At 35.8% G+C, this 17,010-nt stretch overlaps 1 protein-coding gene across 2 annotated transcripts in view; it reads right to left on the bottom strand.

Annotated features, from left to right (window-relative positions):
* Window positions 1-13,317, bottom strand: part of BmMET2 (juvenile hormone resistence protein II) — a 41,086-nt gene extending 27,769 nt beyond the window's left edge. Inside the window, exon 1 of one of the 2 annotated variants that reach the window (XM_012693418.4) lies at window positions 12,966-13,317. In XM_012693418.4, the coding sequence (XP_012548872.1) occupies window positions 12,966-13,219 (254 nt within the window). In that variant the 5' untranslated portion in view covers window positions 13,220-13,317. 2 annotated transcript variants of the gene reach the window in all.
* Window positions 13,318-17,010: the final 3,693 nt, after the last annotated feature.

Here is a 17,010-nt window from a genome sequence, read left to right as displayed (position 1 = left end):
CTACTGCGGGACAGTGGTGGGACCACTAGTTTTAATAAATTAACGATGCCTATCACATTGATTTCTGGTTGCGAATAACAGCATCATCATTATGAAATCTGTAATCACAGTACGTAAAAATGCGACTAAGGGTCCATATTAATTTTTTCTGAAAAAAACCTCTATAACTTAACTAAGTGTCATGGAATTTTTTTCGTTTTTTTTTCCAGAACTGGTATCAGTTGACTTCTCACTTAGTAACAGGTTATCATCGAATTTTGGAACACCCCGTATATAATATATTAAAGAAAAGAAAAAACAATGCGTTAAATATACTGGGTACATATATTTTAATTAAATGTCCCCGTCGGCCATACCTTCACTAAGATTTTAGTTATATTATAATATAATATTTATCGCTCCTTAATTAGTTTTTTAATACAGTTGTGTTTTTTATGTCGTTTAATAATTTATCTATAATTAAATGAATCATTTACCAACAAAATACTGAAGTGGTATGGTGGATTTTGCACTGTGTTTTTAATGCGCAATTTTTCGCCAGCGCAAGCCATAAAGCAGTTTCTTAGATGTTTCTTCGAAGTCATAAAAGTTTAAAATATTTTACATTTCTGTGCATGAAAGGTAAAACGTTGTGTTCTTGTGGTTGTGTTTTCGGGGAAATGTCTCAATTAATGTTGAAAACCTTATTAGAATCCTTTCAAAAGTTTTGAAGTTGTAAGGTATTCAAAGGAAAAAAAAATAACGACTTCATTTTCTGTGATATAAAAGTTTTTCGTCGGAAATCACAAAACATTTTTTTGCAGTAGATGGTGATATACTGTAAAGAATTTAGGGTCGGCTATGGACAATAGCAATGCCGGGAGCCAAATGTAAAATTAGAATCAAACGTAAGTAAATTGGATAATTAATTTGAATCGATTACTAAAGATCTTAACTAAAGATTATCGAAGAAATCGATTACTAAAGATTTTAAAGGTAGGCAGCGGCTTGGCTCTGCCCCTGGCATTGCTGACGTCCATGAGCGACGGTAACCACTCACCATCAGGTGGCCCGTATGATCGTCTGCCTATACGGCAATTAAAAAATTAAAAACTGCAAAATTGTGATGGGCGTTTAGAGGGTATTATTTATTTATTACCTGTCGTTTTCCCGCAAATCAAATTTTAGAACAGAATTTGTAAGTCAGATCATCGATGTCATTGTTCGTCATTGTTTCTTTTAATTAATCGAAGCGCTAAATGCTCAACTAAGTCTAAGCCGAATTTCATTTTGTGTTCATTGATCGACTGCATTTATGTTTATTTTGTGATATGAAAGTTTATGCGAAGAATTTATTAACTCTATTGATCAGTGTCAAGACGTGTTGTGAAAAGGCTTATGCTGCTAAAATGTGTATGTAACTGTGATACAGCAGTAGGTAAGTATCAAGATCAGAAGAGTCTAGGGTTTTCTCTCTCTCTCTCTCTCTCTCTCTTTCCCAGGAATAGGTGTGGGCTCCAATAACCTCTTGATGTGCTATTTGATTATGCGCCTGAGTTTATTTCTTTCTTATTCTTATTCACTTTTAACATCTTATCGATTGATTAGTGAAGACAAAACAGTTAAGTACTATGTTCTTGACGATTGACGAGCTTCAGTGTTAACAAATATTTTTATTTTTTTACATTATACTATATATATTTTTATTATATCAAATTAACACGAATTCCTGGTGTGGGAATCGAACCCACGACCCCCGGTTAAGTAATCAGGGGCGCTAACTAATGCACCCGGTCAGTGAAAAAACATTGCCTTAATATTGAGTGGGGAGTGTGCTCGCCTGTTTACTTCTGGCGCGAAGTAAGTAGTCACACGCTCATATGTTCGAAGAGCAGTACCTACAGCCGTTACACAATACAATTGAGATTTCGACCTCATGTCTCACGGTGGAGGCGGCATTCACACGGTGATGTCAATGGACTCATGTAATCGCTGAGCTCGTTCAAAGGTTTAGGAGAATCAAGATATATAAAAAGAAAAAAAAAATGTAAAGCAATGGATTTATAAATTTTCCAAGTATAAACAGGATCCTTGTTATTATTCTTAGTATTTGTGAAATATGATCCATGTGTTTATGCGCGTTCTTATTTTACCATAGTAGTTAACTTGTTTTGTGCATTACAGCTACGAGTTAAATCGCAAAATTTAAAGATAAGTTTTAATAATTAGCATTACTTATGATTTTGCTATTGTGAATACGTTAAAAAATTTATTAAACGTGAACATGTGTGTGTGGCGCATTTACGTTGTAGATGTCTATGGGCTCCAGTAACCACTTAACACCAGGTGGGCTGTGAGCTCGTCCTCACACATAAGCAATAAAAAATAAAAAAAACATTTAAGATTCAATTAGGAATAAATTGAAGAAGGAAAGGCATCGGTTTTTTAAAACTATTAGCTCGCGTCCTGTCGAAAATTAACGAAAACACACTTACACGGGCAATAAAAAAACTTTCACTGATATTTTCATATACATATGTATATTTATTGCTTAGTATGTGGACGAGCTCACAGCATCTACAACATAAATGCGCCACCCACCTTGAGATATAAGTTCTAAGGTCTCAGTATAGTTACAACGGCTGCCCCGCCCTTCAAACCGAAGGGCGTTATACTGCTTCACGGCAGAAATAGGCAGGGCGGTGGTACCTACCCGTGCGGACTCACAAGACGTCCTACTACCAGTAATTACGCAAATTATAATTTACCGGGTTTGATTTTTATTACACGATGCTATTCTTTCATCGTGGAAGTCAATCGTGAAGAATTGTTAAGTACGTATTTCATTAGAAAAATTGGTACCCGCTTGCGGGGCTCGAACACCGGTGCATCGCTACAGACGAATGCACTGGACGTCTTATCCTTTAGGCCACGACGACTACAATCTAATATATAGACGTAACGTGGGTAGGCCTCCCACAAGATCGACCGACGACCTATTGACGTACGCGGGGATCCGCTGGATGCAAGCAACGCAGGACCGGTCTGTGGGCTGATAAGAAAAAGAAGAACATACAACTACAAAATAACTGTACAAACATTCAGTTTCCACTAAAAAAAAACATGCGAGCGCATAGATCATATACAACGAAACATTTATTTTGATATATTAATATATATTTATTACATTAGATTTTGCAGGGACAAATTGAGAAATTGAAAGTTATGAATGTATAATATGTCGACGTAGTTTGCGAACTGTGTACCAACCACATTGGAAATCATGATGAGAAATTGTTATGACATATGACAGTAATCGATAGAATCGTTCTATAGAAGTTTATCTATCGGAAATAAAATATAACCTGTAATTATTTAAAAGTCTCCTACCGTACCTACCATATATTATATACATATAATTTCAATTTATTTAATAGAATAAATTTAATTCAGTATTAAATCTAACAATGTTTCTTTGAAAGACATACTTTTGTTTTTAACACTAATATGCTTCGATTAAAAAACCTTTCAAGACAGTTATGTTTTTTTGTAATAGTATGGTGTAAATTTAATGGAATCACAATTTTTTTTTAGAGTTTATTGCATCTGTTTCAAAAAATCTGATAGTAAAAGTGCAAGGGCGTTCTTGCGTTAAAGCTAGTGCGGCGCGACGAGTCATGCCAAGTTTTAAAATTAGCAGCCCCTCTCACCATTACAGTGTAGAACGGTTGATGGCCAAGTCGTACAAAAAAAATGTATACATCTAATACTTCTAATTATTATCTTTATTGCAAGAATTATTTGTAAACCATCATAAAGATTCAATCAAATGACAACGGCATTTCAAAATAATTAGATACTGTTACCACGACACACCCATAAATCATCTATTGTATTTATCACTAATCAATCAATTCATCGTAGTATCGCTCTAGCGTAAATAGCGTACAGGGTGATTTGTGTGAATTAATTAACGCGGTGTTTTATCATTAAAATCGTGCAACTGTTTTTGAGTATTTGTTTATTCTAAAATAAATTGATTATAAATTTAACTAAAAATGCCAAGGAACATCTCGAGTTATGTATTGTAACGATGTTATTTTTAATAGCGCAGTATTTGTTATATTATTATATAATAAATCAAGGCCCTCTTTTTTCGTAAAAATTATATCTGGACAAACTCTCAAAATATTGTGAAAATATAAATAAAAATCGTGTATTCGCATCGAAAATTGAAGATTATTATACACTTTTTAAACCTATTAATTAAATTATGCTCATTTACCCTATCAATAAAACACATAAAAGCACAAATACATATATTATACAGTTAAATGTTTGAATACACACATAAAGTACTAATTTAAGGAGAGTATAGAAGAGTGAGAGGTTTGTGAAAGATATAATTGCTTAAGATTTCGGCTACAAGAGTACTATTTCTTTTATTTTATTTAAAATATGCAATATTCGTGATTGTAAACAGTTCTTATAATATTAATAATTTGGTGAAAATATAATGTTTGTTATATCAGTAGGTAGATATTTATATTACTTATGTAAATATAGAGTTCGCTCGATAAACGAAATTCGACAGTAATCACTGCCATCTCAAGGTTTAAATTCATTTTACGTGTTTTCTTATTTTTTTAAGTTATATTGTAGCCGACTTAACCTAATAGGTGTATGGCTCTAATAAAGAATAAAAAAAAAAGTTATATTGTTAATTCGAAAACAAGTTTAAAAATAATCCGAACGTTTTTTTAATAACTTTATGAAAGCTGTCAGTGGCTAATTATAAAAAAAAAATCGCTTGTGAAACAGAGAAGCAAAGAAAATTTCTTATAGCAACAAGACAGCGATGACGACATATCGTATGATGTAAAAGTATTTGTTCTAGGGATTGATTATCATTACAACGGTTGAAGATAAGGGAATGATATACATATTTTATTACAATAAGCGCAACTGCTTCTTTTTAAATATTGTCTGGTACATAGGACGTCATATTCATTAGGCCACGACGACTTCCAATCAAACACAACTCATTTTAATTTTATAAACTGAAATCAACATTCTATATGTATCACTAGCGCATAGTATTGCATTAAAATGTTCAAGTATTTGTTATTTCCTCAAGATCGAACGATCACCAGATTATTTATGTTTATCAGATATTTTAAATTACCATAGAATGGTGTTGTTGTGAGTCAAGTGCAGGTACGATTTAATTGATAATTAACTAATAATTGTATAGATTTTAATGTGTTAAACAAACGTTTGTAAGTAAAAAAATATTTATGAGGATTTTCATAATTTAGCAAACTGTTGTACGTATTTTTGTATTTTACAACCAAAATTAATTGAAAAATGCGTATTAGATTATGATATTATAAATATTTTCAATTTTAATAAATTAAATTGTATTTTGTTCATGTAGACAGCTAGATTAAACAGGAGCGAGACAGTTTAGTAGTATGCTCGTACGTGAGATATGACCGAAGGCAGAATCTATTCATTTTGAAGGTTGCATGTAAACACAATTTAGAGGAAAACCATTTATGAGAGACATCTCATTTAACAAACATAAATTTTTTCGAGTGTTCACTTTTCGGCGGTAATACTTAATATTTGACCGGGCCGATTTGCCTTAGTTATTGCAAGTTTTTTTTGTTGTTTTCCGCGGGAGAATATCGCCTGATCCCCATCCGCGCGGCAGGTGGGGTATGTGAGAGTTGAACCTCACTAAAAACTCCTCACAGCCGACGCCCTGCCCCAGACCAGACCGGAACCCAGTCGGGGCTATTGAAATGGCGGGACAGGGTTGCTGCAGACCATATTACATCCATCCCGCCGCCCAGTCAATGTCAAGTTAGGAAATTTTTTTTTATTTCGTTTCGTAGGCCCGAATTTTTAGAGTGTCGATATTACGAGCAAATTAATTCTCCAGTGACATAATACGTGAACGTACATAGATCTAAATACCATAATTGAATTCCAGATGCAATTATTATTGTATTGTAACGTAGAATTGTGTAACAATTCGTATTACATATCTTCTAAATACTCCGTATTTATTATAATGAAAAGGATTAAAGTCATCTAAGACGGCCTGTAACCGACTTTACGATTTTCTAGTACACTCATTGATCGAATGGAAATTATTATGTTTCAATTCAGTTGCGAGCAAGCAAACTATCCTGTCCTACGCTCTTGTGTAACTGCATTAGTTCACAAGCGATCATAAATTGTATCACAAGCTATTACAAAGTTCTCCATCAGAGCTGAGCGTAACTAGATTTTATGGTTGATAGTTTCACTCAGGCTACAGAGTCTGAAATGAACCTATCAATATGATCTAGGCACAGGCTAAAGCCACAGATTTGTATAGAAATAATAGCATTTAAGATACTTGTTTATTCGGTGGATTGCACTCAAAGATATTGTTTAAATAAATCATTGAATCTTTGGGTACACAATTTGTGATTTAAAAAAATTAGCTGTGTGATAAAAAATTTGATATGTTGTAATTCGATTACGTTGATCTTAACTAAAACTAAGCCATTGTGTCTACTGTGGTTTATAAATGAATAACTTCAATTCTAGTCTATTTTTTTCGTTTTTTTTTTGACTTCCTATCGAACGAGTAGGCGAGCTCACGGGGCTCATCCTGTCGAATTTGCTAACACTAGCCCTAGCAAGGACAGTCGCTGAATCTACCATCGGATCGCAATTGCGACTCACTGTAAGAGGGCGACAGCGGCTTTGCGTTGCCCAGTCGCTTGGATCGGATATGGTTTGGTAATATTCTTCATAGGTAGATATAGGTAGATTAGCTCAGGGCTCACCTGGTACTAAATAGTTAAAGGGGCCGTAGAAAACACGGATAGGAATGCCTCCATCTACCCGTCTTAAGACACGAGCTATAAGTCTTAATTTTAATATTTTATGGTTGTGCTATCCTTAAAATAGCAAAAATAGAAATAACAGTGATGCCTAACCGCGCTGCATAACAATACAACCTACCACCTGCCTACTTGTTTATAAAAGAACTGTATTCGCAATCATTTGATGTCTCAAAGTATTTTAAGAACGTTGTAGGATGTGTATGCATATTTTTGTCATGTGGGGGAGGAGAAATTGCTATAGAAACGACAAAAATACTTCGATATATGAGATATTCATAAAATTTTCATACGTAGCCAAAAGATACTCGTTAGGGTTTTTTCCGTTCATCTTGTAACGATTTTGTACAAACATGGTTTGCTTTTACTAAGGGTATTTTAGGCGATTTCATTTACGACTTGGAAATTTTTAAAAACGAATAGTTTTTTTTTTAATATTTATTGCCTTTGTGTCCGTTATTTTGATGTGTCCAATCATTTTGTTAATTCGCTCCAATAATGCATCAGAGCAAGGCTTTATCATCAAAGTAATGCGCGTTCACACGTCACATGCAGCGCGTGTAGTGAAACATAGCAGCTGTATGTATGTACTATACCTAAATCTTACCGAATTCGAAGTTACTAGAAGGAAATTTGTGCAAACTAAATTAAAAAAAAAAGCGTATACTAAGAATTACTTTTTTTTTCCTACCGTTGCTGATAGCCTTGAGAAGCTATTTCAGCTTCGCCCTAATGTGTAGGTGAGCTCACGGGGCTCAAACCGGAGTAGTGCTAACACTGGCCCTAGCAAGAGCAGTGCTTCGCAGAATCTACCACCGGATCGGAAACGCGACCCACTAAGAAGATCCGGCGAGAAACTCAGTGAGCTAGAATTACTAGTTAAAAAGCAGATATAAATACATCCTCTGTATACAAAGGGACAAGCATACGTGTCATCGTGATTAAGCCGCCTCTAGAACTTAAAGAACAAAAGGATATGTTTACAACTGTCCAATGTAAGATCTTTGAGTCATCTAGTTGCAGATACTTTGAATATACTTTAGATATACTTTGAACAGAGGAAGTAGACAGGATGGGTATTAAAGTCGTACCTGCGAAAAGATCACCTCGTCGTAATAGATGCTGAAACTTAGAATCATAGAGAAATAAAACGAAAGCACTGGTACGACTACTCTGAACGGTTGATGTGGAAATAGTAGGGGGTTAAGGCGGCCATTATCACGTCATTAGCCAGAAAGACTACTTAAGAACAGAATCATCTGGCTTGAAATACATAAAATGTAAAAGATGGAACGTGGACGTCAATTTAACGAAATATTTGGGACGTACTTAAAAATAGTGTGTAGGTTGTGCGACATTATCGATTTCATTTTTATTTATTTTTTATTATTGATTGATTTTTGTTGGAAAAGCGGCCTTTCTAGTTTCACCAGGACAGGTGGGTGACCAAAGACTCAGCCAGGGGGAAGGGTGGAATTAGCTACCAGCCGTCCGAGCGCCTCCGAAGGAGACCTAACAACTCGAGAGCAGCTGCTTCGCGGATGAATCAACTACCGGATCGGAATCGCGACCCGCCGAGAAGATCCGGCGAGAAACTCAGCGGGCTGATGCATGGGTTAGGTTGCACGACAAGCCCCTTGCCGAGTTCGACGAGTATGGTTACCGGGGTCTCTAAGCCGGCTCCTAATGTTATGCCGGCCACTGACATGCGCGCAAACATTCGTACAATGAAGGGCCGTCAAACATTCATTCGCAAACCTAGCGGCTGTGCAAATGGGTTCGCATACTCAATTTGCGAACCCGTTTGCGCTTCCTCCTACACTTGTTTACGAATGTCTCACGAATTTCTCCTCCTTTTTAATTCGTCAATAGAACATTGAAGAGAAAAAGAGTTTTCAATTCTTTCCCAGACATCATCAACAGCCATGCTGTTTTTAAGGGATTTCTTTTGATGAAGATACGCTACACAGTAGACGTCACGAACTATGAAAATGGCGATACATCCGTTACCTTCGCAATTGTCGGCGCAACTGGGCAAACGAATGTGTGGGAGACTACGCGAAGGTTCGCGGTTCGCGCGCTTTTATGTCTGTTAAAAAACCGACACAGCTTGGAAAACCACGAATGCAGCGAAAACTTTGCATAATCATTTGCAAATGTCGTCCTACACTTGCGGGTTTGCGTATTCGTGCGCATGTGAGTGACCGGTATTACAGCTGAAGGCGTCTAATACAAGGGTCCGTATTTTGGATTTGATAGATCCGTAAGGACGTGATGCGTTTTTTATTGATTTTGGCAGAATATTACGGATAGGTTGTGTTTTATGAGTCAATAAAGAAAAGTTAATTGAGATAGTATAATGTAATATGTCTGTGTGTACGAGGAGAAAGTATAGTTAGCAACTGATGAAATGATTTACTTCTTAACAATAGTCTAAATTAAAATCAGTTTTACAATTTTCAGTTGTAATGTCTAAAATCAGATCAAGATTAAATCCATAAATCTGATTATATCGTTTATAAATCTGCAATGTATTAGAAAATGTGTACGAAAATAAAAACCTTCAGAATGTAGGTTTTAATTCATCAATATTATCCGTCTAAAGAGCCCTACTTAACAGGTCAAGCTCGGTCATAGCACTAAGGTGTGGTGCTTTCAACGCGATCACTGCTATGTTTATATTAAAGCTATAAAATGATATTCTATATGTTAAATCTTTAGCTATGAAATTCCCGTTTCGTTTACAGAAAGTTAAAGTCTTTTTTTTATCCTTTGAAATATGCGCCCATGTTATCAACGCATCTCTGCCAGCGCAGTGGCAATTTTGTCAATTCTTCTTGTCCCCTTCTTGAAGAGGTGAAGGGTATGGAAGACAATAAACTCTTCAAAGGCATTTTTCTCTGTCTCTCGTGTATTGAATTTTTACCCTGTCAAGAAGATGTCCAAACTTTGAAAAAAAAGCCCGTCAGTACAGGTCTTGTAAGTACGGTCGATGAGGAAAACTTCCAACCCTAGAGCTATTGTAGCACCTCTCTAGCACCTTGTCTATTTTTGCAGCAAAAAAAAGGTATGATAATAATATTTGCTCATTAAAATACGATACGGTTCGTGTCGCTAGGTTTCTGCAGCTCTTTAATATGTAATAGAAAATTCATCTGTTGATGTTTCAACATTACGACAGAAACACTGCGACTTATTTGAAAAGCAAATATATTTAACTAGTTTTTTACGTCTTTGTAACGTTGGTATCCTATGGTAAACCTATATCGTATTAAAGTCTTATCAGACTCTGCAAAAGTGAATATCATGATTTGATATGTTTTTTATTCTTTTTGTACGGGAAAAATACGGGAAAATGGCCCACACGGTAATGAGCTGTTACCGTCGCTAATGGACGTCGGTAATACTAGGGGCACAAGCCAAGTCGTTGCCTATGTGATCGTGTGCTCCACGGCAGATATAGATTCTGATATAGGTACCTATATTGATAGGCTGGTAGAGCGGTGGTAGTACTGCGTGGTTTCATAATACGCTTTTATTTTGCATTTAATTATTTTAAGTTGACAGCTTAGCCCTATAATGATACGTTACCTTACGTACTCAATTTACAAAATATTAGCAAATACATTTTTAATCAGTATCATTTATAACTAAGAATTCTTGGCTAACTCGCGATTGTTTGCTGCTAGCTTGTTACATAATGTCTCAACGGCGGCATTTATGTTGCGATTTATGTATAGGATCGATTTAAGACCGAGCGGATTGTGAGGTCATGCATCTATCTTCGCCAATAAATAAAGAATACCATTGGATTAAATAATTATTGCAGCATTTTATATTAAGTACTTTCGATAGTGTATTGGATTTCATTCATTTCCTTTTAAAAAATATTTTTTTTTTCCCGCTACCAATGCTGATAGCCTTGAGAGGCTATTTCAACTTCTCCTTGACGTGTAGGTGAGCTCACGAGGCTCAAACCGGTGTTGCTAACACTGGCCCTGGCAAGAGCAGTACTTCGCAGAATCTACTACCGGATCGAAACGTGACCCACTGAGAAGATTTGCCGAGAAACTCAATGGTCTGTGTCTATGGGTTAATTTACTCGTCGAGCCCTTCGTCACAAGCGATGGGTTCGGCGAGGACGGTGACCGGTGCTTGAGGTACCTAAAAGCACCGTTAATGGATCGGGAGGATCCATAATGACGTGAAAGTAAGATGAAATTATCGATTGTTATCATAAAATTTGATAATTCACCAAAACAAGAATGATTTTTTTCAGGTTTATTTTCTATCATTACTGAGATCTTGTCATTCTGGGTGAAAATTGTCGTGCAGCCTTAGTCATGTCGGTATTACGTCTATGTGGGGGACCCGGTGTGGGTTTGTGTAGTCTGTCAACGCAGACGCGACGGTCGTTAGTCGATGCTCTAACAACCAAAAGGCGCCTTTTCGCCCTCTCCCCTACCGTGCGTTTTAATGACGAAACTTAAAGCATATTCAGTTAAAGGTAGACAAGTGTTTTTTGAATTTATACTTCTTTAGGCGCGTTATGAAAAATTTATGAGAGTGAGAAGTTGCCCACTAAATCGCTCATTACAATACGACCGACGTAACTTGGCGAGTCTGAATATAGCCGCAGGTGAACTTTCGCGCATGTACACTCGTAAAAAAAAGTGTTATTAGCATTAATTTTTTAACGTTAAATATTTTTTATAATTATTTAATATTTAAAAAAAAATAAATAAATTTAATAAAAATAAAGCTTCTTACGCGCGTACATAAGTACACGCACCCTTTTTTTTCTAAATTTCCTTTTTCGTGCATATTGCCGCACCTAATACAAGATGTCCGCTCGTAGGGGGCACGCGGTGTATGTGAGACTTGGCGGTCAGCAGTAGTTGGGGCAGTCCGCGGTCCTAAGGATGTTTTAAGGCCCCAACTAAAGGTAGATAGGTGTCACCAAGAGTTTCTTATTTGGTATTTCATTATTTTTTTCAATGCCATATTCTTTATAAATGAAAAAGAAATTTCCGTAATATTCTGGAAGTTCAACGAAAAATACCTTGTGCTTTCTATTTTCGAGATTCGTGTGTATGTACCGTAGCTTTAGTAACTTTACAAAGTAAAGGAAAAATACGTATTAATTTACTCAATTGGGTGTCTAGTTTATATAAAGAAAAGTGAATAAATTTTGCTAAACGCGCTACTAAGTGAATCAAAAATCATCGATTGGCTCGGTGATTTGTGAAGTATTGAAGTGAGATGTGTCGAATGAACAAGAATTTAATTTTAGGAAATTCAATAGCAGGCAAGAGCGCATTTGTTTAGCCACTGGTTATTAGTATTTGTTAAGACTATCTTTAATGTAAATCATAATCAAGATATTGTGAACTAGTAAAATGTTAATTAATTTTCTCAAATTATATTCAATTAGAATGTTACATGTGTGTGTTTAATTTGGTGTTTATATGGTTTGTAACAGCATCCAGAAGTCGTCGTGGCTTAAAGGATAAGACGTCCGGTGCATTCGTGTTGAGCGATGCACCGGTTTTCGAATCTCAGGCGGTTACCAATATTTCTAATGAAATACGTACTTAGCAAATGTTCACGATTGACTTCCACGTTGAAGGAATAACATCGTGTAATAAAAATCAATCCCGCCCAATCAAATTATAATTTGCGTAATTACTGGTGGTAGGACCTGTTGCGAGTCCGCGCGGGTAGTTACCACCACCCTGCCTATTTTTGCCGTGAAGTAGTAATGCGTTTCGGTTTGAAGGCTGGGGCAGCCGTTGTAACTATTCTTGAGAACTTATATCTCAAGATGGGTGGTGCGTTTATATCAGCTCTGAGCTCGTCTACCGATCTAAGCAATAAAAAAATCTAATAAATAAAAATGATTTGAATTTTGCTTTAAAGTCTATGTGTATAATATCCCATCATTGTTTAATACATTGGATAAAATTTTACAAAAAAATAACCAACGACAAGCAGTAGTGAATTATTGAATTTTTATACAACAAATCATAATATCAAATCATGTTATATTCAATGTATAAATGTACAAGATCGATAGTGACTTACACTTTGGGTGGCTGCTCATCACTTCCGCTGGGTTGGGGACAGATAATAGGATCTAGAGGCATCTGGTTACGCTGCGTATTCAGCAGCAATGCCAGAGCCGGCGAATTCTGCCGCATATTATACGGTTGCGCTTGCGGCGGGGGCGCATTCTGTGGAACCGCCACCCCTTGTTGCTGGTACGGCGGGTACCCTTGGTATAGATAGGGGTTGTAATAGTCGGCCCACTCGCGGTGCAGCAGAGACCAATCAGCCATGTTGCGTTCTTTACAATAGGTGGGATGGTACTGCGCAAAAATTGCACGCGTGCACCGGCGGACGCATCGCGCGCGCACTGACACCCGTCCCGCGCCGCGCCGCCTTGCAACGCATAATAAACAAACTGCAAATCCTTTATCTGGCCACGATTCCGTCACACACGTAGTTAGCCAGATAAAAGTCGATCTTCAACTATATTCGTATTGTTATTTACTTTATTAGCTAAAATTTCAATTTGGTAGGCAGCGGCTTGGCTCTGTTCTGGGATTGCTGAAGTCGATGGGCGACGGTAACCACTCACCATCAGGTGGGCCGTATGCTCGTCTGCCTACAAGGGCAATAAAAAAATAAAAATATTGAAGACATTGGTTGATTTATTTGGGGTAACGCTGAGTTTCGGCACTCATTGATCAGTGTGAAGTTGAAGAAAATACGTTTCTCTATGACACGATCCCGAGTGTTCGCACGCAAGATTTTCAAAATACAGACACTCTCGAAATGTACTTAAGGTATTTACTTTATATTTTACTAGCGACCCGCCCTCGCTTTGCTTCGGAAACTGTAATTTATTATTGATTTCTCCACTATTTAATGGATGTTATTATACTTATAAACCTTCCTCTTCAATCACTCTATCTATTAAAAAAAAACCGCATCAAAATCCGTTGCGTAGTTATAAAGATTTAAGCATACATAGAGATATAGGGACAGAGAAAGCGACTTTGTTTTATACTATGTAGTGAAATACAGTTTCGCTTCAGACAGAAGAATAATATTGTTTTAAATTTTAATTACCCTGATTTTGTTTTAAAAATGCGAAGCCCATATTGCTATTTATTAAAATTTTACACTTGCACTTAGTGCATTGAAAAACAAATATAATATAAAATAAAAACAATCTCGCTTTCATTATTTACATTCTAACTATTGATTACAACGTCGTCCATGAAACGGAGACCGTTAGAATCTTTGAAATCAGGTTTTGAATTTGACTAAGATTCGCGATAACTTATGAAGTTACATATTAAATGAAGTTTGACGTTCTGAAAAGAGAATTTGGATTGGGTGAAAATATTACGGTAAGCGGTACGGTAAATTGGCCGGTGTTCGAGAAATAAATAAAAATGTTTTGTAGTGTATCGCGACAATTAGTACATTGCGATTATTATTAGAAGTTGATGCAATTCACCTCATGTTTTTACGAGTTATTTTTAATTGTGATAAAGGGACAATTGAATAAAATCGGACATCAAATGCTTTTTACTAATTTTTTCTTTTTAACAAGATACATAATATTAATATTTTTGTTTCTATTTAATTTCTCTATAACAAATGCCTGATCTTTGCTATAAAATATATAATTAAAAAAATATAAGAATAAAAAAATTACGATTACTTTCAAAATCTAAGAAAACCTTTCACCCAAAAAATATCGTTTTACTACTTCTTTAGTACGCACCAACAAAATTAAAAAAAAAATTACAAGCGAAGACGGCCGGATCCTACCTTAAAACTGTTATTCCATATTACTAAAGATACATGATTGAGTTTCAATAATAATTAAAAAATGTCCAAGATTGAAAGTTAACCAAAATTGTTTTTATCTTATTTTGTGAAGGCTTGGGTTCGAAGTACTTCAATAGATTCATTTAGAGTATTTCTATAATGAGGTCGTCAAGGTCAGACGCGTAGGACGCAGAGAATCCCACTTATTGTCTGCTACGTCCTATGACCTGTGATGTGATAACATCAGTACTTTATGCTTGTTGCATTCTAAAATAGCAGTATGTTCGGTAAATTTGTCCACTTGGATCGTTTTATATCCGAAAATATTCGTCGGGGGCTACGTCATGGGATAACTAGGTAGGTGTCAATTAAATTTAGGTAAACTCTTCATATGATTATGGAGGGGTGAAGGCTATTTGGTTGAAGCGACATTTTGGTTAATGAATGAATCATTGAAAATGATTTATTTCAGAAACAAGTTCATATGTGTACATAGAATCATTGAAATATATTTAAAATTACCATTTAACCATCATCAGTTAAACATGAAAAATATATGTAACTATATAGATAATTAAAAATATATATGATTAAAAATTATTATCAGTGGAAAACATTTAAATATTCCACTCAACTGATTCTTATTTAGAATCAACTTTAATAATAAGCGTTTATCTTTGTAATTAAAGTTATATTTTATTTGGTATTAGCATAAGCAGCTTGATGTTTCTAATTGATCTACGATCAATTTAATCTCATCCAAAAAGCTGAAGAGTTTTTTTGTTATAGTAATTTTAACCTTTAAAGGACCCTAAAATATCCTTTATCTTTGTCTTTAAAAAGAAGGCCTATCGCAGCTTTCATCATGTAGTCATTGGAAAATCTTCTGCGTACGGAGTCTTTTTTAAATTATGAAAAAAAGAAACGTTCGGATGGATTCGATCCATTTTTGAAAAATCTGTGTCTGTTAAGGCCTCTCTTGCAATCCGTGCGGTGTTGCGTTGTCTTGATGAAAAATAGTCCGGTGCGGCAATTTTCTCGTCGTTTCTGTATGATTGCCTCGCAAACCTGAGTCAATATATTGACATAATATTGACCATTCATCGTAGTTCCCTTAGGCAAGTAATCGATCAATAAAATACCTTCGTAATCCCAGAAAGCTGTTGTCATAAGCTCGGACGTCAATATCTCCACTTTATTATTATTAACTTAAACGTCTCTTTTTTTATCTATTGTACGGATTCATGTTTTGAGTCTGTGTCATATTGGTGAGTCCGCGTTTCATTAACGGTTATAAATTTCGTTATTAAATACCCAACGAGAACTATTTTCATTTGTACAGGTATTTAAATATTGAGGTAATATTCCACAATTCGTTCCATACTGATCTTTAGTGCTTCAATTAACTGTGAAAATTTCAATCGTTGATCGGTCAATGCGAATTTTAGACTTTACGGACATTCTCTTCGCAGCTCTTTTATCCGTGTTGAAATAAGGGAGTCCATTATTTCACCATCGCAACCTAAGGTACAGAATCTTGAAAAACCCGATAACATGTGCTGAAAAAATTCATTTGGTACATATTTTTTTAAAGTTACATAGGCTCAGCGCGATCTTCCAAATTTCCAAATTCGGTTTATCGCTAGCAAAGATTAATTATTTACAAATTGCTTTTAAATTTTTTATAGTACCATTTAATTTTTTTCCATTTAGTCCTAAGATTGATAAGTCGTTATAAGATAACTTAGACCGCAGTTTCATCAGCCAGGGCGGATAAGATGGTATCATCACTCTTTAATTGTATTGTTTCGGGTACAGCGTGTACTGTAAATAAATCCTCAGGCAGCATTACGTAGCTCTTAGAAAGCACGCTTGTGAAGTTGGACTCTTGATGGCTACCCAGACGGCTCCAAATTTTCTATCTACAGCTGCGAATTTTTGCACATTTGAAATCTGAAGCGTTGTTCGCTTTTTATAAAAACATGTAGACTTTATTTCCAATTTCAGAACTATGTATCAATTTGAACAAACTTTAATTACGGACACGAATAACCGCGTTGTTGTATCGCCGTATGTTACACCGAATAGCGATGAGGGAGAGCCGGATTTCCTCATCGGCTATCGAGCCATCCAGCTTGCCAGTGTTATAAACTCAACGTATTGGTGATTTCATTCGGTAGGCAGCAGATTAGCTCTGCCCCTGGCATTGCTGAAGTCCATGGGCGGCAGTAACCACTCACCGTCAGGTAGGCCGTATGCTCGTCTGCCTACAAGGGCAATAAAA

The sequence above is a fragment of the Bombyx mori genome, chromosome 1 (genome assembly GCF_030269925.1).
Source record: "Bombyx mori chromosome 1, ASM3026992v2".
NCBI classification, from domain to species: Eukaryota; Metazoa; Arthropoda; class Insecta; order Lepidoptera; family Bombycidae; genus Bombyx; species Bombyx mori.
Note: the sequence above shows the minus strand (reverse complement) of the source record. Positions and strands in the feature narration are given on the sequence as shown.